Source organism: Fonsecaea monophora (genome assembly GCF_001642475.1).
Source record: "Fonsecaea monophora strain CBS 269.37 chromosome Unknown Scaff2, whole genome shotgun sequence".
In the NCBI taxonomy this organism is placed as follows: Eukaryota; Fungi; Ascomycota; class Eurotiomycetes; order Chaetothyriales; family Herpotrichiellaceae; genus Fonsecaea; species Fonsecaea monophora.
The window spans coordinates 494,778-509,815 of record NW_019173933.1 but is presented as its reverse complement, the minus strand read 5'-3'; the positions used below and the strand labels follow the sequence as shown (position 1 = coordinate 509,815).

The 15,038-nt window shown below is 51.7% G+C and overlaps 6 protein-coding genes across 6 annotated transcripts; 2 read left to right on the top strand and 4 right to left on the bottom strand.

The window, feature by feature from the left end:
- Positions 1-1,320: 1,320 nt before the first annotated feature.
- AYO21_00574 (hypothetical protein) lies at positions 1,321-3,435 on the bottom strand (the record flags this gene model as incomplete). Its single annotated transcript, XM_022650564.1, has 4 exons — positions 1,321-2,400; positions 2,464-3,092; positions 3,154-3,237; positions 3,288-3,435. The coding sequence occupies 4 exons, from the start codon at positions 3,433-3,435 to the stop codon at positions 1,321-1,323; spliced, it is 1,941 nt and encodes a 646-aa protein (XP_022517178.1).
- Positions 3,436-4,885: 1,450 nt separating this feature from the next.
- AYO21_00573 (hypothetical protein) lies at positions 4,886-6,447 on the bottom strand (the record flags this gene model as incomplete). Its single annotated transcript, XM_022650563.1, has 2 exons — positions 4,886-5,122; positions 5,221-6,447. 2 exons carry the CDS (start codon positions 6,445-6,447, stop codon positions 4,886-4,888), a joined length of 1,464 nt encoding a protein of 487 aa, XP_022517177.1.
- Positions 6,448-6,889: 442 nt separating this feature from the next.
- AYO21_00572 (hypothetical protein) lies at positions 6,890-7,546 on the top strand (the record flags this gene model as incomplete). The annotated part of the gene is made up of 1 exon (XM_022650562.1): positions 6,890-7,546. The coding sequence occupies one exon, from the start codon at positions 6,890-6,892 to the stop codon at positions 7,544-7,546; it is 657 nt and encodes a 218-aa protein (XP_022517176.1).
- A 227-nt stretch (positions 7,547-7,773) lies between these two features.
- On the bottom strand, positions 7,774-8,522 carry AYO21_00571 (nucleoside diphosphate kinase; the record flags this gene model as incomplete). Its single annotated transcript, XM_022650561.1, has 6 exons — positions 7,774-7,973; positions 8,028-8,093; positions 8,150-8,253; positions 8,319-8,362; positions 8,420-8,450; positions 8,503-8,522. The coding sequence occupies 6 exons, from the start codon at positions 8,520-8,522 to the stop codon at positions 7,774-7,776; spliced, it is 465 nt and encodes a 154-aa protein (XP_022517175.1).
- Positions 8,523-9,104: 582 nt separating this feature from the next.
- Positions 9,105-11,900, top strand: AYO21_00570 (hypothetical protein; the record flags this gene model as incomplete). The annotated part of the gene is made up of 1 exon (XM_022650560.1): positions 9,105-11,900. The coding sequence occupies one exon, from the start codon at positions 9,105-9,107 to the stop codon at positions 11,898-11,900; it is 2,796 nt and encodes a 931-aa protein (XP_022517174.1).
- A 645-nt stretch (positions 11,901-12,545) lies between these two features.
- On the bottom strand, positions 12,546-13,489 carry AYO21_00569 (hypothetical protein; the record flags this gene model as incomplete). The annotated part of the gene is made up of 2 exons (XM_022650559.1): positions 12,546-13,186; positions 13,270-13,489. 2 exons carry the CDS (start codon positions 13,487-13,489, stop codon positions 12,546-12,548), a joined length of 861 nt encoding a protein of 286 aa, XP_022517173.1.
- Positions 13,490-15,038: the final 1,549 nt, after the last annotated feature.

The window sequence follows — 15,038 nt, the reverse complement described above, 5'->3', positions numbered from 1 at the left end:
GCGGAGCCGAATCCTCAAAGAGGGGCAGTAACCAAGTTTTGACCAACAATAGCTCGAGACACCAACAGGACGACGACAAATCAAGAGGCGCGAGTGTTTCGCACGATCATGCCAGATTCCACAATCAAAAATCACAACCACAATCACGCTCCTGAACGGGTAGCAACCCAAAAAGTATGAGGACTATCAGGACTTGTTTTGTCGCCGTTTCAAGCCGCGTGGGTGTGGATGGAATGGAATAGTTGGTGTTGGTGGTAGTGGTGGTGGTAATAATAGCGAAGAATTGTCTGGAGTTTGCAGAATTAGCCTCGATGTGATTATGGCATCATACAGAATATTGGGTCTGTGAAGGGTTAGACTTGCCAGGTACAGAACTCTGTGCGTCTGTCTGTCAAACTGTCAAGCTGTCAAGCTGTTTGTATATATTCCGAGGCCAAAAGTCACAAGTCCTTCTCTCTGTAAGAAATAAAAAAGAGAGACTGTATCGGCTCTTTATACGAGTCGGGTAGAGCATACCGAGTCCATAATATATCATATCATACCATATCCCATTCCAGAAATTCATACCTCCTCCTGGTTGGTCGGTTGGTTTGTTACTAACTCTTATTATCAGGCCATCCACAAATCCATCGACCACCTACTCCTTTTGATCTCCCTCTTTTGCTAGCAACTTGGTATTTGGCACGATGCTCTGGGGACGAAACTCCCCCCCCCCCCCCAGCCTTAAGGACCTGATTAGCTGCGAAAGAAGGCGAAAGTTGCTGGAAGTGGAAAGGTTCGATCGTTGGCGAATGTTGAGTCAGGTTTTTTTGCGTGGGGGCTCTTGTAAGCACCTAGTCCTTTTGCTTAGCCCTATGAGACCCTGTGATATCCATTAGACGAGACTTGTGAATAAATAATACGAGGTTGGAGTTTCTGTGCATTCTGTCAGAACCTGGGACCCTCGGAGATGCAATTGGCACCGTGGCTCCGGCCTGATGGTTGGTTTGTTAGTAAGCTGCGTGGCCGCTTTAGCCGAGCACGACCGAGTTCCGGTGGGAGTTTAAGTGGTGACTATAAAAGCAGCCCGGAGAAGTCGATGGATCTGGCAGAGTTCCAATACGCTTAGACACGGTCAGTTCCCCATATTCCATTTCCATCTCCATTTCCACTCTCGCTACCCACGGTACTAATAACAAACGACCCGCGGCTCATCACTACGGGTAGAGAAGCGATGTACTGAGTCACACTATGCGGTGAGACGTGTCATGACCAGACCATGAACTAACTATACTATACTATCATAACATGCGTGATAACATGAACCGACAACCAGGAAACTCATCTCAAAGGCGCCTCGAGCTCATGAGTCCCTCTCAGACCCGTCGCTCTCGCCGTCGTCTCCGTGCCATCAGCCTCGTACCGTTCGTTTCCATCAGCTTCTTGCCTCTCAGTCCCATCAACCTCGTGCATCGCGTTTCCATCAGCCTCGTATTTCCCCGTACTGCTGTCGGCCTTGCGCAAGCTGATCCCGTCCGTCTCATGTGGGCCGGGGTCCTTGCTCGCCTCAGGGGCTGCAGGGATGGCCCTCTTCCTTTTTCTTCGCCGGAGGAACCAGAATCCGGCAACAAGGATAATCACGAGGCCGGCAACACCACCCACCACGCCACCGGCGATCGCTCCGGCATGGGAATGGCTCGAATGTGATGACCCGGCTGTTGTGGCGGCACTGGTGGTGGCCGAAGCTGTCACCGAACCTGTGCGAGTAACACCCGAAGATGTGCTGATGCTACTGGAAGGAGTGCTCGAAACTTTGACGGCGTTGGCAAAGATCGAGGCTAGTGCGGTGTTCGTCCCAAAACCGCCACTGGGTGTCGTCACCGTCGCACCGCCACTTGCATGTCCGCCGATGATGCCGTACACTTGGCTGGGGACGGCATATAAATTCGACGTCCCAGAAGACACCTGAGGCGGGGCTTCATAAGTCGATGTCCAATTTAGGTGTGTCATATCGAACAATCTCAGACCAGATTGCTCTTGATCGCATGGCCATTCGTATCGCGACGGGATCGGCCATTTGATCGACTCAAGCATCCCGCCATATGTGACCAGATACCTATCCGCCACCACGCCACAAGCCGGGGCAGACCGCGGGACCGAGCTTGCGCTGACAGGGATCCAATGGAAGGCCGGCAGCGTGAGGATCCAGATATCACCGAGCGCGTCGTCGCTGCTGGCTTGCAGTCCACCATATATGTAGATATTGTGGCTGCTGCCATCCGCCGCGCTCAGGGCGACAGAACAGAAGGAGCCTCTTGGCGCGGGATACGTTCCCCCTTCGGCCGTGGTGTCTTGCTCAAACCACTCGTCTGCCCCGGAATCGTACATGAGAATTCGTCTCAAGCTCAAATATTGGGTGCTCTGCGTCGGTACGTGGGTCAATCAAGGGTTCAAGAGTCTCGCGACATCAGCAACCGCACTCACAGGTCTTGTGTCACCTCCCAGGGCGACGGCCAGTCCACCCGTGGCTGACTCGGTCCCAGGGAGAAACACCAAGTTGCCACGTTCACTCCACTCCTCCACAAGGTCCGACGAGATAGTCTTGTTGGTCCAAGTCCAGTCAGTGGTGTCGAAGGACGCGATGAACTTTTCCCCAATTTGGTAAACTCCCGGGTCAAGAATGTATACGTCGGTGTTGGGGTTGAGGCGCTTGTGTCCGGCGGCCCTGATGCCGTTGTGAACGTAACCTATTGCACGACGTGAGTTCCACCCGTAATAGTTCCAGGAAAATGGCGATTCTATCGGAAGACCCGTCTGCGAATTGTTCTGCAGCGCAGTGTCCACCGACCATTGGCCCGACCCAACATCATAATAGTATATGCTTTGGCCCGACAGTTCGGCAAGGCTCCAGTCCGAGTCCACGAACGTTCCCTGGTCCGTGAGGTGATACCAGCATCCCTGCAGACCAGCCACCACATAGAGCTTCCGACCGTCTTCCCAGAAGGCCCCTTCGTCAAAAGTTGGCACAAAATCGGGCAGAGGTTCGACCGTGATCAGAGAAGGATCGGACAAATCGCGCGAGCTTGAAAAGTCGACAGTGCGAAGGTACCGGTCTACAATAAATTCCATCACATCACTTCAAGGCCATTTGACGGCAGAGGGGCCAGGGCTCACTGAGTATCCACAAGGTGTTGGTCGTGCCGTTTAAAACGATGCTGACTCCTCCGTAGATATAGACTTTGTTGTCCACGGTCACGACTAGAGCCTGATCAGTCTGTTTTCGACTAGTATCTTTGGTATGAGCTCACTTTTTCCGTACCCTCGGTTACATGTGTTTAAAGGATTCAGGGCATCAACGTCGACCGTTAGCGAGACATTTTGCGCCACGGATTGGTGCAGCAGCAAGGTCGAGGCAGCCAGGAGGGCAATGAAATGAAGAAAAGACCCCGCCGCCATCCGGAAAAGCTGCTTGAGCCTTATTCGACCCGGAATCGTCGTACGAATCCCTCAAATACTGCGCGTTCCCAGCAGGACCTCGAAGTCGAGGCAACGTAGAAATTGAGAAGCCCACCTCTTTCACCCAACAGTGGCAGACCACCATCTTAAATCTGTTACGCCTCGCATGAGCACTCGCCCGCAATGCTTGTACTGGGAACGGTCGGACTCTAGAGTACTGGGTTCTTGCATTGTCCACCCCTCTAGTGCACAGTGTGCGCAAACACAAACACCTCTTCAGCCAGTGACAATGGGAGGGCAACCAAGACAACCTGGCGAACCGCCGCAAGGCTAGTGATGGGCTAGGTACGCGACATCACGCCGGTCGACTGCCATCCAAGCCTCAAAACGGGCGCTGCTAAGCTAGTGCTGTCCAAGACTCAAGGCGGAATGCCTGCCCAAGGGTGATAAGACAAGGCATCTGAATGTAACTGCTACTTCACGACTAGCGAGGCAGCAAATCACGCCTCTACCTAGAATCAGTAGGCATTTCGACCACTTGCCTCATGTTCAAGGGGGTTCTCGGTATTTGTCGATGTGCCCGATGTGCGACTCGCACAGGTGTGGGAGACATTAGTCCGGAGAAGGGATAGTGTTCTGATAGACGTCGAAGCGGCGGCGCATTCCGTCTCTACTCGCAACCGAAACGGCCGATCCACAGAAGCCAAGGCAGCGAGTCGGCAAGGCGTATTTCCTAGCAACAAAATCTTACAGTCAAGATTGACCACGGGCGACAACAAACAATAAGACAGTAGGTTGTCATGTTGGGGTTGTGTGGCTGAACGCACGTGATGCTCCATGTCACCAGTATCTTATGATTGGTCGGCACATGGGTGACAGCCACAAGTTCACCATGGCTTAGTCATGACTCAGTTCAATGCTCGAGTCTGGAAACAAATATGGACTTTGGTATATTGGTACCGATCGTGCTATGTCTAGTCCTCCAAGACTGCGCTTCATGAGGCTGAGCAGTCCCTGATACATTTGGTTATCCAATCTCATTGAAACGGTTGCCTCAAAAGGCCGAATGGGATGGACTCACGACGAAGTCAAAACACCCAGCAGCAGCGTTCGACCTGTGCCAAAGCACTCGTACATGTATGACCCAATCCAAACAAGGCAGGAAATTGATGATCCCCAAGACCTAGCACCCACCCAGAGGTGGATGCAGCAGGCCACGGTAGCAGTCACTTGGTGAGATCGGCAAAGTTTACGCTGGCGAGCGAACTTCAATGACAAGGGGGGTTCTTTGATAACTGAAATATATAGCAACCATAAATACCTGGCGAGCAATATTCATGAATGTGGTTGTCTTCTCAGCGACACGGGGGAAGTAAGTGAAGAACAGCCTTACGACGTGTTTGCAGCCTGCATTGCCCGACGGCAGTTCCGTTTGGACCAGTACGCGTGTCTAGCGATGAGGCTGTCCCGGAATAAAGTGCCAACTCGTATCCGACTCGATTTCCCACAGCCGAGGAGGGTCATCTTCTGTTGCCCACCGTGGCAAGGGACACTCTCCCTTGCCGGTGATGAACTCTTCTATCCTCAACCGCATTCCTGAATGAGCATAGGGACCCTCATATGAGTTTGTCGCAAAGCAGCTTGTGAAATCTTCCTCACTGTGCGAATGCCATTCACCACAGTCCTCCTATAGCATTGTCAGCATGAACAAAATGGCTTCAAAAGGACAAAATTCGTTGGCACAAAGCACACATCCAAGTGCGCCAGGGTTTGGGGCCAACTTACATCGACATACCAGCTTCCAAGAAGCTGAACCTTCCCAAGGCGTCTCCGGCGCAGATACTCGAGCAAATCTATCAACGACCCTGTCTCAAGTCGACAATCCTTCATCACCAATGAGTCAAGATTCCTGCCCTCGTCCAAAAAAGCTTTCAAGTCTGCCCAGGAACACCTGAAAAGACTGAGTGTCAGAGACTTGAGATGTGGGAGCCACAACCGGGGGAAGCGGTCGATGTTGGTCCTATCAAAAATATCAAACGAATACTCGGCCTCGAGCCCAGCTGGGAATTCCAAATCCAAGTGCTCCAGCTGCGAGGTTTGGTTCAACAACACCCTGAGGCTTTTTGCAGCCACATTCCTCCCGCCAAAATAGATTTGTCCAGTTCCACTACGAGAAAGCCAGTCACTATGGGGAAAGGAACTGATTTTCATGCGGAGTTTCTTCAGACCCTGAAAAGTCTCTTCCAGCACATGGGATCCATGAAGAGGACCCACGGCAAGAAGCTGCTGGGGGATGTCGATTGCAGTGAGGTCGGCCACTTCACAGCCCGAAAGCTTCGCGGCCTGGAGGAAATTGACAAAGTGATCCAGGCAGTGTTGGCGACGATTTGCAACTCTGCGCCGCGGATCGGGATCATAGGGTTTGTCATTTGCGTACTGTTCAGGATCGAATGCTTCAAGCTCTTCCAGCCGGATTTGAGGCTCGGCCATGATCAGCTTGAATCGCAGGGCTGAGTTTGACTCCCCGAGCATGCCGATTACCCGCATGAGGACATTTCTCACACGGGGTTCAGCCATGGATGCTGCTTGTTGATCGAGATGCCAGCGGTACAGATCGTAACGACGAGCTAGGTCGGTGGTGAACCTGGCTTGAAGACGTTCATGAAACTGCGTGTAATCGTCCCTGGTGGCACCAACAAGGCTTCGCTCCCAGGCTCTCTGCTTGTCGTGATACACTTCGGCCTGCCAGTATCGATAGTCGGCGTATTCCAGCTGGATACCAGATTCGAAAGAAACACAACGTAGGCGGGAGGCTATCGAGGGCGTAGCTGCCAGTTGCTCCAGCTGGTAAAGTCTATGATGACTGGGGAAGAGACGAAACTCGAAGTCACGGAAGAGATGCTCCTCGGCAATGGCGCCAAATGCCTTGCAAGTCAGGCGGAACGAACACAGAGAGTTTTGATCCAAGAACAGACAGAGATGGTCCACCAGTTCGGCAACGAGCTGATCCATGATGAGAGTACTTATTCCAAAATTCTGCGACTTGTGAGGCCCAAAGGGGACAGCTGTGATGACTCTAAAGCGGATCGAACATATATATTGTGAATCGTTTCAGCCTGGTGCCAATGTTCCCGCTAGGAGTGAGTTCGTCGTGTTCAGCCTGTCCATCTACGCGGTCGCTTGCGTGGACATACCAGACATGTATCTGGGCTGCCTGCAAGATGTGGGTAGGACTATGGATGTCCCAGTGATGACAGGAGCGGCGTCTAAAACAGTGAGAGAGCGACAAGAGCGACTTTACTGATAACAGTTGGAGATCTCGACATGAATGAGGTTACTACATATGATCCACCGTTGATTTTACGGTGGTGCATTCCCATCAACGAGGACGGCGCAGGGACAACATGAGTTGCTGGTTGCTGGTTTTTCTTCACTGCGACCTGACATCCTCACGATGCTCAAGCACTCGCTTAGCAGGGCCGTCGGTCCTCGTACCCGAAATCCTCTTCTGCGGCGTTGGCTGTCCACCCCTAAAACAGAACCTCCTAGATCACCGAAGCTCAAAGACGACCAAGCTGCCCTCAGAACTCGTTTCGATCGCTTTATTGAACGCACCCCGAGGTTCCTCCGACCGACAGTCACTGGCCTGCGACAAGCGCCAGTGTCACACATTACAGCCTTCATTATCCTTCATGAAATAACAGCGGTCATACCACTATTCGGTCTCGCAGGGGCTTTCCACTACTGGAACTGGCTCCCTCCCTACTTTGCTGAAGGGGCTTGGATCTCTGCAGCTGTGGAGAAGTTCGCGCGATACTTTCGGAAGAAAGGGTGGATCACTGAAAAAGACGAGATCAGAGTTGAAGAGGAGACACAGAAGGGCAATGCACACAGTTTTGAAAGCCACAAAGAAACAGTCTCGCGGTGGTTCAATCGAGGAGAAAGCGCCACAAGATGGGTAGTCGAGTTCGCGACCGCGTACACCTTGGTGAAAGTATTGTTGCCTTTGCGCCTCCTCGTTAGCGTTTGGGGCTCGCCATGGTTTGCACGGATCGCCATCATTCCGGCTGGGAATGCCACAAAAACACTGTTTCGAAGAACAACGAAATGATACCTTGCTGTGACTTGATCATGGGGTGGTAGCTGGTGGGACACTGAATAAACAACAGAACACTGTAATGCAATCATCATTTTGTTTCATTTCTCAGGTCCGGTAAGTCTATCTCTTGATATTCGCTCGGGACTCATCACTGTCGCTGACATTGTTGTAGGCGCCATATCCAAGTGGCCCAAGCTCGGAGGTGCATAGTTCGCGTGCGAATTGATGAGACTGGTTGTTCATGCCTTCTCGTAGATCCAGTCATGCTGGGCAGACTTCCAGCTCTGGAGTTCCTCAGGCTTGAACCACAGTGCAATCTCCTTCTTTGCACTCTCAACACCGTCGGAGCCGTGGCAGACATTCCGACCGACGTCGATAGCATAGTCACCTCGAATTGTTCCAGGGGCAGAAGCGAGAGGGTTGGTGGCACCGAGGATGGCTTGCAGCCGCAATCAGTATTATGCATCCTTCCACAAGGTCTTGGGCAACTTACATCGACCAGTCTTGCAAGCGTCACGACCTTCCCAGACCATGGCTACGATCGGACCGCTCAACATGTCTGCGATATTCTGTCAGCCGGCTCATTCGATGTCCACTTGTAGAGAGCCTCCATACAGCTAACGAGGCCCTTGAAGAAAGGCTTGTCCGAGAGGTCTTCGTAGTGCTTCTCGAGGTGCTCCTTGGAAGGGGACACCATCTTGATGGCAACCAACTTGTATCTTCACCGCCCTTTAGTCTCTGGCTCTTCTCTTTTTGGTTATTCAGTATGGAGAGTTTCGCTCACCCGCGCTTCTCGAATCGGCTCAGGATGTCGCCAACAAGGCCACGCTGGTGAGTATTGTCAATATCAAGACCATACTGACGTGAAGGACGGATTTTTCTTACCTGAACGCCATCAGGCTTGACAGCAATGAAGCTGCACAACGTTAATGTTGGACCCGAGCCACTGGTCAGTGTAGTGTGCTTACGTCTGTTCGCTAGAAGACATTTTGATGTGCACGTTTGGAAATGTTGGAAAGATGCGTGGTTCTGAGGATAGAGTGACTGAGAGAAAGGCAGTGTAGTGAACGGAAAAGAGAACTGGACAAAAATATTTGTTCCATGGGGTGGGGGGAAAAGTGGTGATGTTTGGAGGGGCAAAGCTTGTGGCTCCCTGGGTCAATGCAGGGGTCCGCTTAGTGAGAGGAACTCTGGGCGAAGCTAAACCAGTCCCAGGCACATCTCGGGCCTATTGACACTGGACACATTTGCATGTTGCTGGCACAGTATCTCACGACCACGCCCAACCCTTGACTTGGATACCTTAGGTACCTTTTGCGAGACTGGGCCCTTCAACAAGTCTCAGTCACAAGAATGGCTCGGTCTTCGAGGAGGTCGCCGTCGTGGCCGATCTCATGCCTCTCCTTTCTGCTTTTGTTGTTCTTCGTGTCTCCTGCAGGCAAGTGTTTACATGCGAACCGGTCTAGTGAGATATACATGTTGACAGATCACAGTGATGGTCAAACACCACGACTTCAAGCGTTGTGACCAGTCTGGCTTCTGTAAGAGAAATAGAGCTCTTGCGGATTCCATGACAGAGAAGGGCAACCCTGAATCCTCTCCTTACCAACTGGATGCGGCCTCGATCAAGTTCAAGGATGGCCGCATGGATGGCTCCGTTATCAAATCGCTGGCCGATGGTGACGCAGTCAAACTGCCCTTAATGATAACTTTCCTTGACCACGGAAACGTTCGTGTCACCATCGACGAAGAAAAGAGGAGGAAAGGTGAGATTGAGCTGCGGCACGGCAGTGTCGCCAGGAAGGAGAGATACAATGAAGCCGCTGCCTGGGCCCTTACCGGAGGCGGTCTCCAACCTCAGACGACCGCTTCAATGGAAAAGGTATCGAAAGATGTTACAGAAGTATCGTGGGGAGCCAACGGCCACTTCAAGGCGGTTATTCGACACGCACCCTTTGGAATAGAGTTTTGGTCCGGTGAAGAGAAACATGTCGTGTTCAATGGACGAGGCTTCTTGAATGTCGAGCATTGGCGGCCCAAGGTTGAGAAACCTACTGCGGATGAGAACAGTACCGAAGCACAGCCCATCGAAGCAGCGGAAGATGAAGGCACCTGGTGGGACGAGAGCTTTGGGGGTAACACTGACTCGAAGCCCAAGGGACCGGAAAGTGTTGCGCTGGATATCACCTTCCCTGGCTACGGGCACGTGTACGGTCTCCCAGAGCACGCGGGGCCTTTGTCGTTGAAGGAGACCCGTGGTGGAGATGGGAACTACGACCAACCATACCGGATGTATAACAGTGACGTCTTCGAATACGAGCTCGACTCCCCGATGACCTTGTACGGATCGATACCATTCATGCATGCTCATAAAAAGGACTCAACAGTTGGTGTCTTCTGGCTGAATGCGGCTGAGACGTGGGTGGATATTGTCAAGTCGAAACACGACACAAACCCGCTCACCCTGGGCCTCACAGGCGGGGTTGTAGACACCCATACACACTGGATATCTGAAAGCGGTCTGCTGGACGTGTTTGTCATGCTCGGTCCCATGCCTGGAGACGTTTCCAAGTCATTCGGTGAGCTTACCGGCTACACCGCAATGCCCGCATTGTTTGCCCTTGCCTACCATCAATGCAGGTGGAACTACGTCAGCGACGAGGACGTGAAGGATGTTGATCGGAAGTTTGACAAATTCAATATCCCCTACGATGTCATCTGGCTTGATATTGAATATACGGACGATAAGAAGTATTTCACCTGGGATCCGTTGAACTTCCCAGATCCCATATCGATGGAGAAGCAGCTTGATGAGACTGAGCGCAAGCTGGTTGTCATCATCGACCCACACATCAAGAACAAGGAGGGATACTTTGTTGTGGATGAACTCAAGAGCAAAGGTTTGGCGGTGAAGAACAAGGAGAACAACATCTTTGAGGGGTGGTGTTGGCCTGGGAGCTCTCATTGGATCGATGCTTTCAATCCAGCAGCGAGGGCCTGGTGGAAATCACTATTTACGTTCGATCGATTCAAAGGCACACAATCAAATGTGTGGCTGTGGAACGACATGAATGAGCCATCCGTCTTTAATGGCCCGGAAATCACCATGCCGAGGGATAACCTACACCACGGCAACTGGGAGCACCGAGACCTACACAACCTCAATGGCATGACTTTTCACAACGCCACCTGGCACGCTCTCTTGGAACGCAAAAAGGGAGAGATTCGGCGGCCATTCGTGCTCACTCGATCGTTCTACGCAGGCTCGCAGAGATCTGCGGCAATGTGGACTGGTGACAACCAGGCCAATTGGGAACATCTTGCCGCATCGATCCCGATGATTCTCAATCAAGGGGTTGGCGGGTTTCCCTTTGCCGGGGCTGATGTCGGTGGATTCTTTGGTAACCCAAGCAAAGAACTGCAGACGAGATGGTACCAAGCTGGGGCTTTCTATCCATTCATGCGTGGCCATGCACATATTGACACCCGGAGACGCGAGCCCTACATGCTCGGGGAGCCATACACCGGTATCATGACCCAGGCCTTGCGACTACGCTATTCACTCCTGCCGGCATGGTATACTGCATTCCATGAGGCCGCCACAGATGGACACCCTATCGTGCGAGCCCAGTATTTTGTTCATCCATCAGACGAACGAGGTTTTGGCATCGACGATCAGATGTACCTCGGCTCCACTGGCTTGTTGGTAAAACCCGTCACCGTCGAAGGAGGGGAGAGCGTGGATATTTACCTGTCGGATGATGAGAATTACTATGACTACTTTGACTTCACGATCTACGCTGGCGGTTCTAAGACGCACAAGGTCGATGCACCGTTGGACAAGATTCCGTTGCTCATGCAAGGTGGCCACATAATTCCCAGGAAAGACAGACCAAGAAAGAGTTCCGGGTTGATGAAGTGGGATCCGTACACTCTTGTGGTTGTTCTGGATAAGCATGGTGAGAAAGCAGAGGGCACGCTGTACGTGGACGACGGAGAAACGTTTGAGTATCAGCAGGGGGCGTATATCCATCGCCAGTTCTCATTCGGGGATGGAGCTCTTCGGAGCCGCGACATTGGCACGAAAGGACCGAAGACTGCTGGGTATCTGAAGACGATGAAGGAAGTCAAGATTGAGAAGATCATCGTGGTCAACGCGCCTGCTGCGTGGTCGTCAACCACAGAGCTCACCGTGTCAGAGGACGGGGTCAAGGGTGACCGAAAGGTCGATATGAGTTATCATGCGGCGCAGGGGAACAAGGCTGCCTGGGCCGTGATCAGGAGTCCCGGGACTAGCATTGGCGTGGATTGGACTGTGCAGTTCCCCGAGAGCGCGAGCTCCTCCAGGCCAAAGACTGACTTGTAAAAAGTCTGTATAACACTACAACAAGAGATAGATGGAAGGCACAAATTCCATAAGAAATGAATGATTGACGTAAAGAAGTGATTGATTGATTGATTAATCAAACATAACACAGACATTATGCTGTATATGTACTCAACTGACGGAGTCTCTATCACTTATGGACCACATGCCATGTTACTTTCGACTAGGCGCACATCCATATCTAACCCCAGCCATGGACGTAAGGAGGCCACGTACAGTACGAAGAACGTACCCGATGAACTTGGACTAAAGCAGTGCGTGCAGATGAGTCTAGGTAGGTATATTGTACATGTACCGAATACACCTCTGAAAGAACCAAGGGTGCTTTTTTCTCTCTAAAGATGAGTGTGAAAGAAGCCTTTTCGAACTTGTGTAAATGAGAGAATGCGCAAGTCAAACTATAATGTACATAGATTTCAGAAGGCTGTCAGAGAGAGAATAGAAATAAAACCGCCGTCTTATGATATCCTTGCATGTTTGGTTGGTATGAACTCCTTGACATCTCATAATGTACATACATCATCGGGCCATCCCATATCTACTCCTCTGCCTGTGTCCGTGCCTCACTCGTCCCAAGGACATGAAGTGCTGCAATGTGATGTGATATGATGTGGTGTCGCTATACTACACAGCCTTCGTGCTGCCGCCACTACCACTGCCACTGCCATCCAGTTCCGCCTGTGTCCGGTCCATCGCGGTCGAGCCGAGTTCGTACCTTCTGTGCTCTGAGGGTGGGTGACCGTAGCTCATGGCGGTGGGATAGACCGACGCGGTCTCTGATGACGGCGCCTCGACTGCTTTCGGCAGTAGTGGTCCTTTCGCCTCCTGCTGCCGTCGGCGCCTTCTGCAAATGTACCACACTAGCCCGGCAACTAGGATGAGGAACGCGCAGACCCCGATCCCAATGCCTAGGCCAATTCCAAGTTTGTTGTCGTTATTGCTACTGCTGCTGCTGCTGCCATCATTGGATGACTCTGGGGATACGGTCGGCGTGGGCGTCACTCTAGATGTTGTGGAGGAGTTGCTCCCTGACGAACTCGGTGCTCGGGTCGATGTAGATGGCGGCGGTGTCGTAGTGCTCGAGGGACCGGTGGACGTGGTTGAAGCTAGCGACGGATCGCTGACGTTGAAGTAATGGCTGCTGAAGAAGGTGGACGTTGATGAGTTGTACATTTGGAAGAAAAACACACTGCCGTCGCTCAGGTCAAAGGGCGGGATTGCCCCAGCTCCTACGGTCCAGCTAAGTTTCGTTGTCGTGATGCCCGCTATAGAATCCAGTCGTGCAACTTAGTATAGCCAATCCCAAGATTTCGTGCGTTAGGAGTCTCAGGGAAGGTATTCTTCTCACCTGCCAAGAGCTGACTATTTGGATTGCCATTCTGCCAGATCACCAGGTCCGTTGATGGGTACGTCGTTTCCCACTGAAGCGTGATGGTCGATCCCTGGACATAGGTGGGATTTTGCGTGAAATCGTTGTTGACCCCGTTGGTCGGCGGATTGAGGAAGATGTTCTCTTGGTCTTGAGCGGCGGCGCCCACGATTAATGCCAAAAAGAGCAAAAAGAGCATTATGTCCATCAGTGCCTGAATACCCTGACCTCAAAGAGCCGGCTGAAGATATGCCGATGGCAGGGCACACGAAGCTCTGGCAGCAGGAATGGCAGTGATTGAGGGGTGTGAGGCCGCCATCGGTAGCATATATTGGGCGTCCGACATGTACTCTTTCAAGCGTCGGTATCCTCGAACACGGAGAGTTTGGGTCTTGTCCTCGACCTCAAGCAAGAGCGGCTTAATTAGTCAGGAATGCCATAGTTTGATCTGTTTTTAACCCGACCCTGGACAGGATTTTGGTCGCTTTCGCTCGCAAGTGCACACCTTTCAGAGCTCCTGACACAGCTGTGGCGGTTCCAGCCCAGAAAGTATGAAGGAAATGCTGAACCTGCGCTTTTTGCTTGCTCTAGATTGATTGGTGCAGGTGAAAGGGAGCCAGGGGTCGAAACACGGGAAGAGTCTCGCCGTCTTGGGAGAGTTTAAAGTCTCTAGACTGGTTGATCAGAGCAGGAAATGCATTGGAGGACCATAAAATGCATTGCGGGAGAGCATTCGGCCCCCAGGTAGGTATGTACTTTGGTTGAGCTCGGCGGCCCGCCTGAACAAAAGAGCCCCTTCCAAGATCTTGAGCGTGCGATTTGGCCAGGCTTTAGGTGTACGAGGTAGTAGTAGTCAAAACTCAGCCACTGACAAGGAAAGATCAGGCCCTGCCAAGCACATGACAGAACATCACGATTGAACAGGGTTTGAATGACCCAAACAGTTCTTCAATCATGAACAATCCGCGCAGAGAATTGCTTGTTTCGCTCACGACTCCAATATGTTGTGTTTCGAACGCTTGGGGGAATACGAACACAGGTCTAGCACGATACGAAGCCATAGTCCATTGCGTTGTACGGTGGTGTGGCCGAGACAAGGGTCGACTAAATTCCAGCGGTAAACAGATTGTCCACTGGGCGCTTATTTCAACATGTTCTTTCGCTTACCTTCACGCGCACCACCAGGTTCTGAAACCACCTGAATAGGCTGGTCATAGCCCGAGATAATGGTACCGATGTGATGAGATGATGTGGCGTGGAGGTCGTCTTGAAAGAGAATCCCAAAATAACCATTAACATTTTCAGTTGGATTAGAGTTAGTCTGTTAGAGTTACTCCGAGAGATGTGGATTTCTTTGACCAGCTGCGTGATACTATGATCAAATCAATTGATAATATAATACTGGAAACCTGAAGTAGGATTGTGCTCGGCGAGGCTTGTGCGACAATAAGCATCCAGAGCCACGAGATCTCGGAACAATTATGACGCAGCTTCGGTTTTTGGCTTTCTTGTCAATCCTGAGAATAGAATTATCCATGTGAGATGGGATTTGAGCCTTCCAGGCCAAAATACGGCGATGAACTGCTCTGGACTAAGCACATCGATGACCAAAAACCCAACTGATATCGAAAAAGTTCAGGAGAGACAGACAGGGGGCTGCCTCACACGTGACCTGGGAGGAGACGTGATCCTCCGATCATTCCGCCAATCACATCGTACCAATTGATCTGCGCTTTACTTGTTCCTGG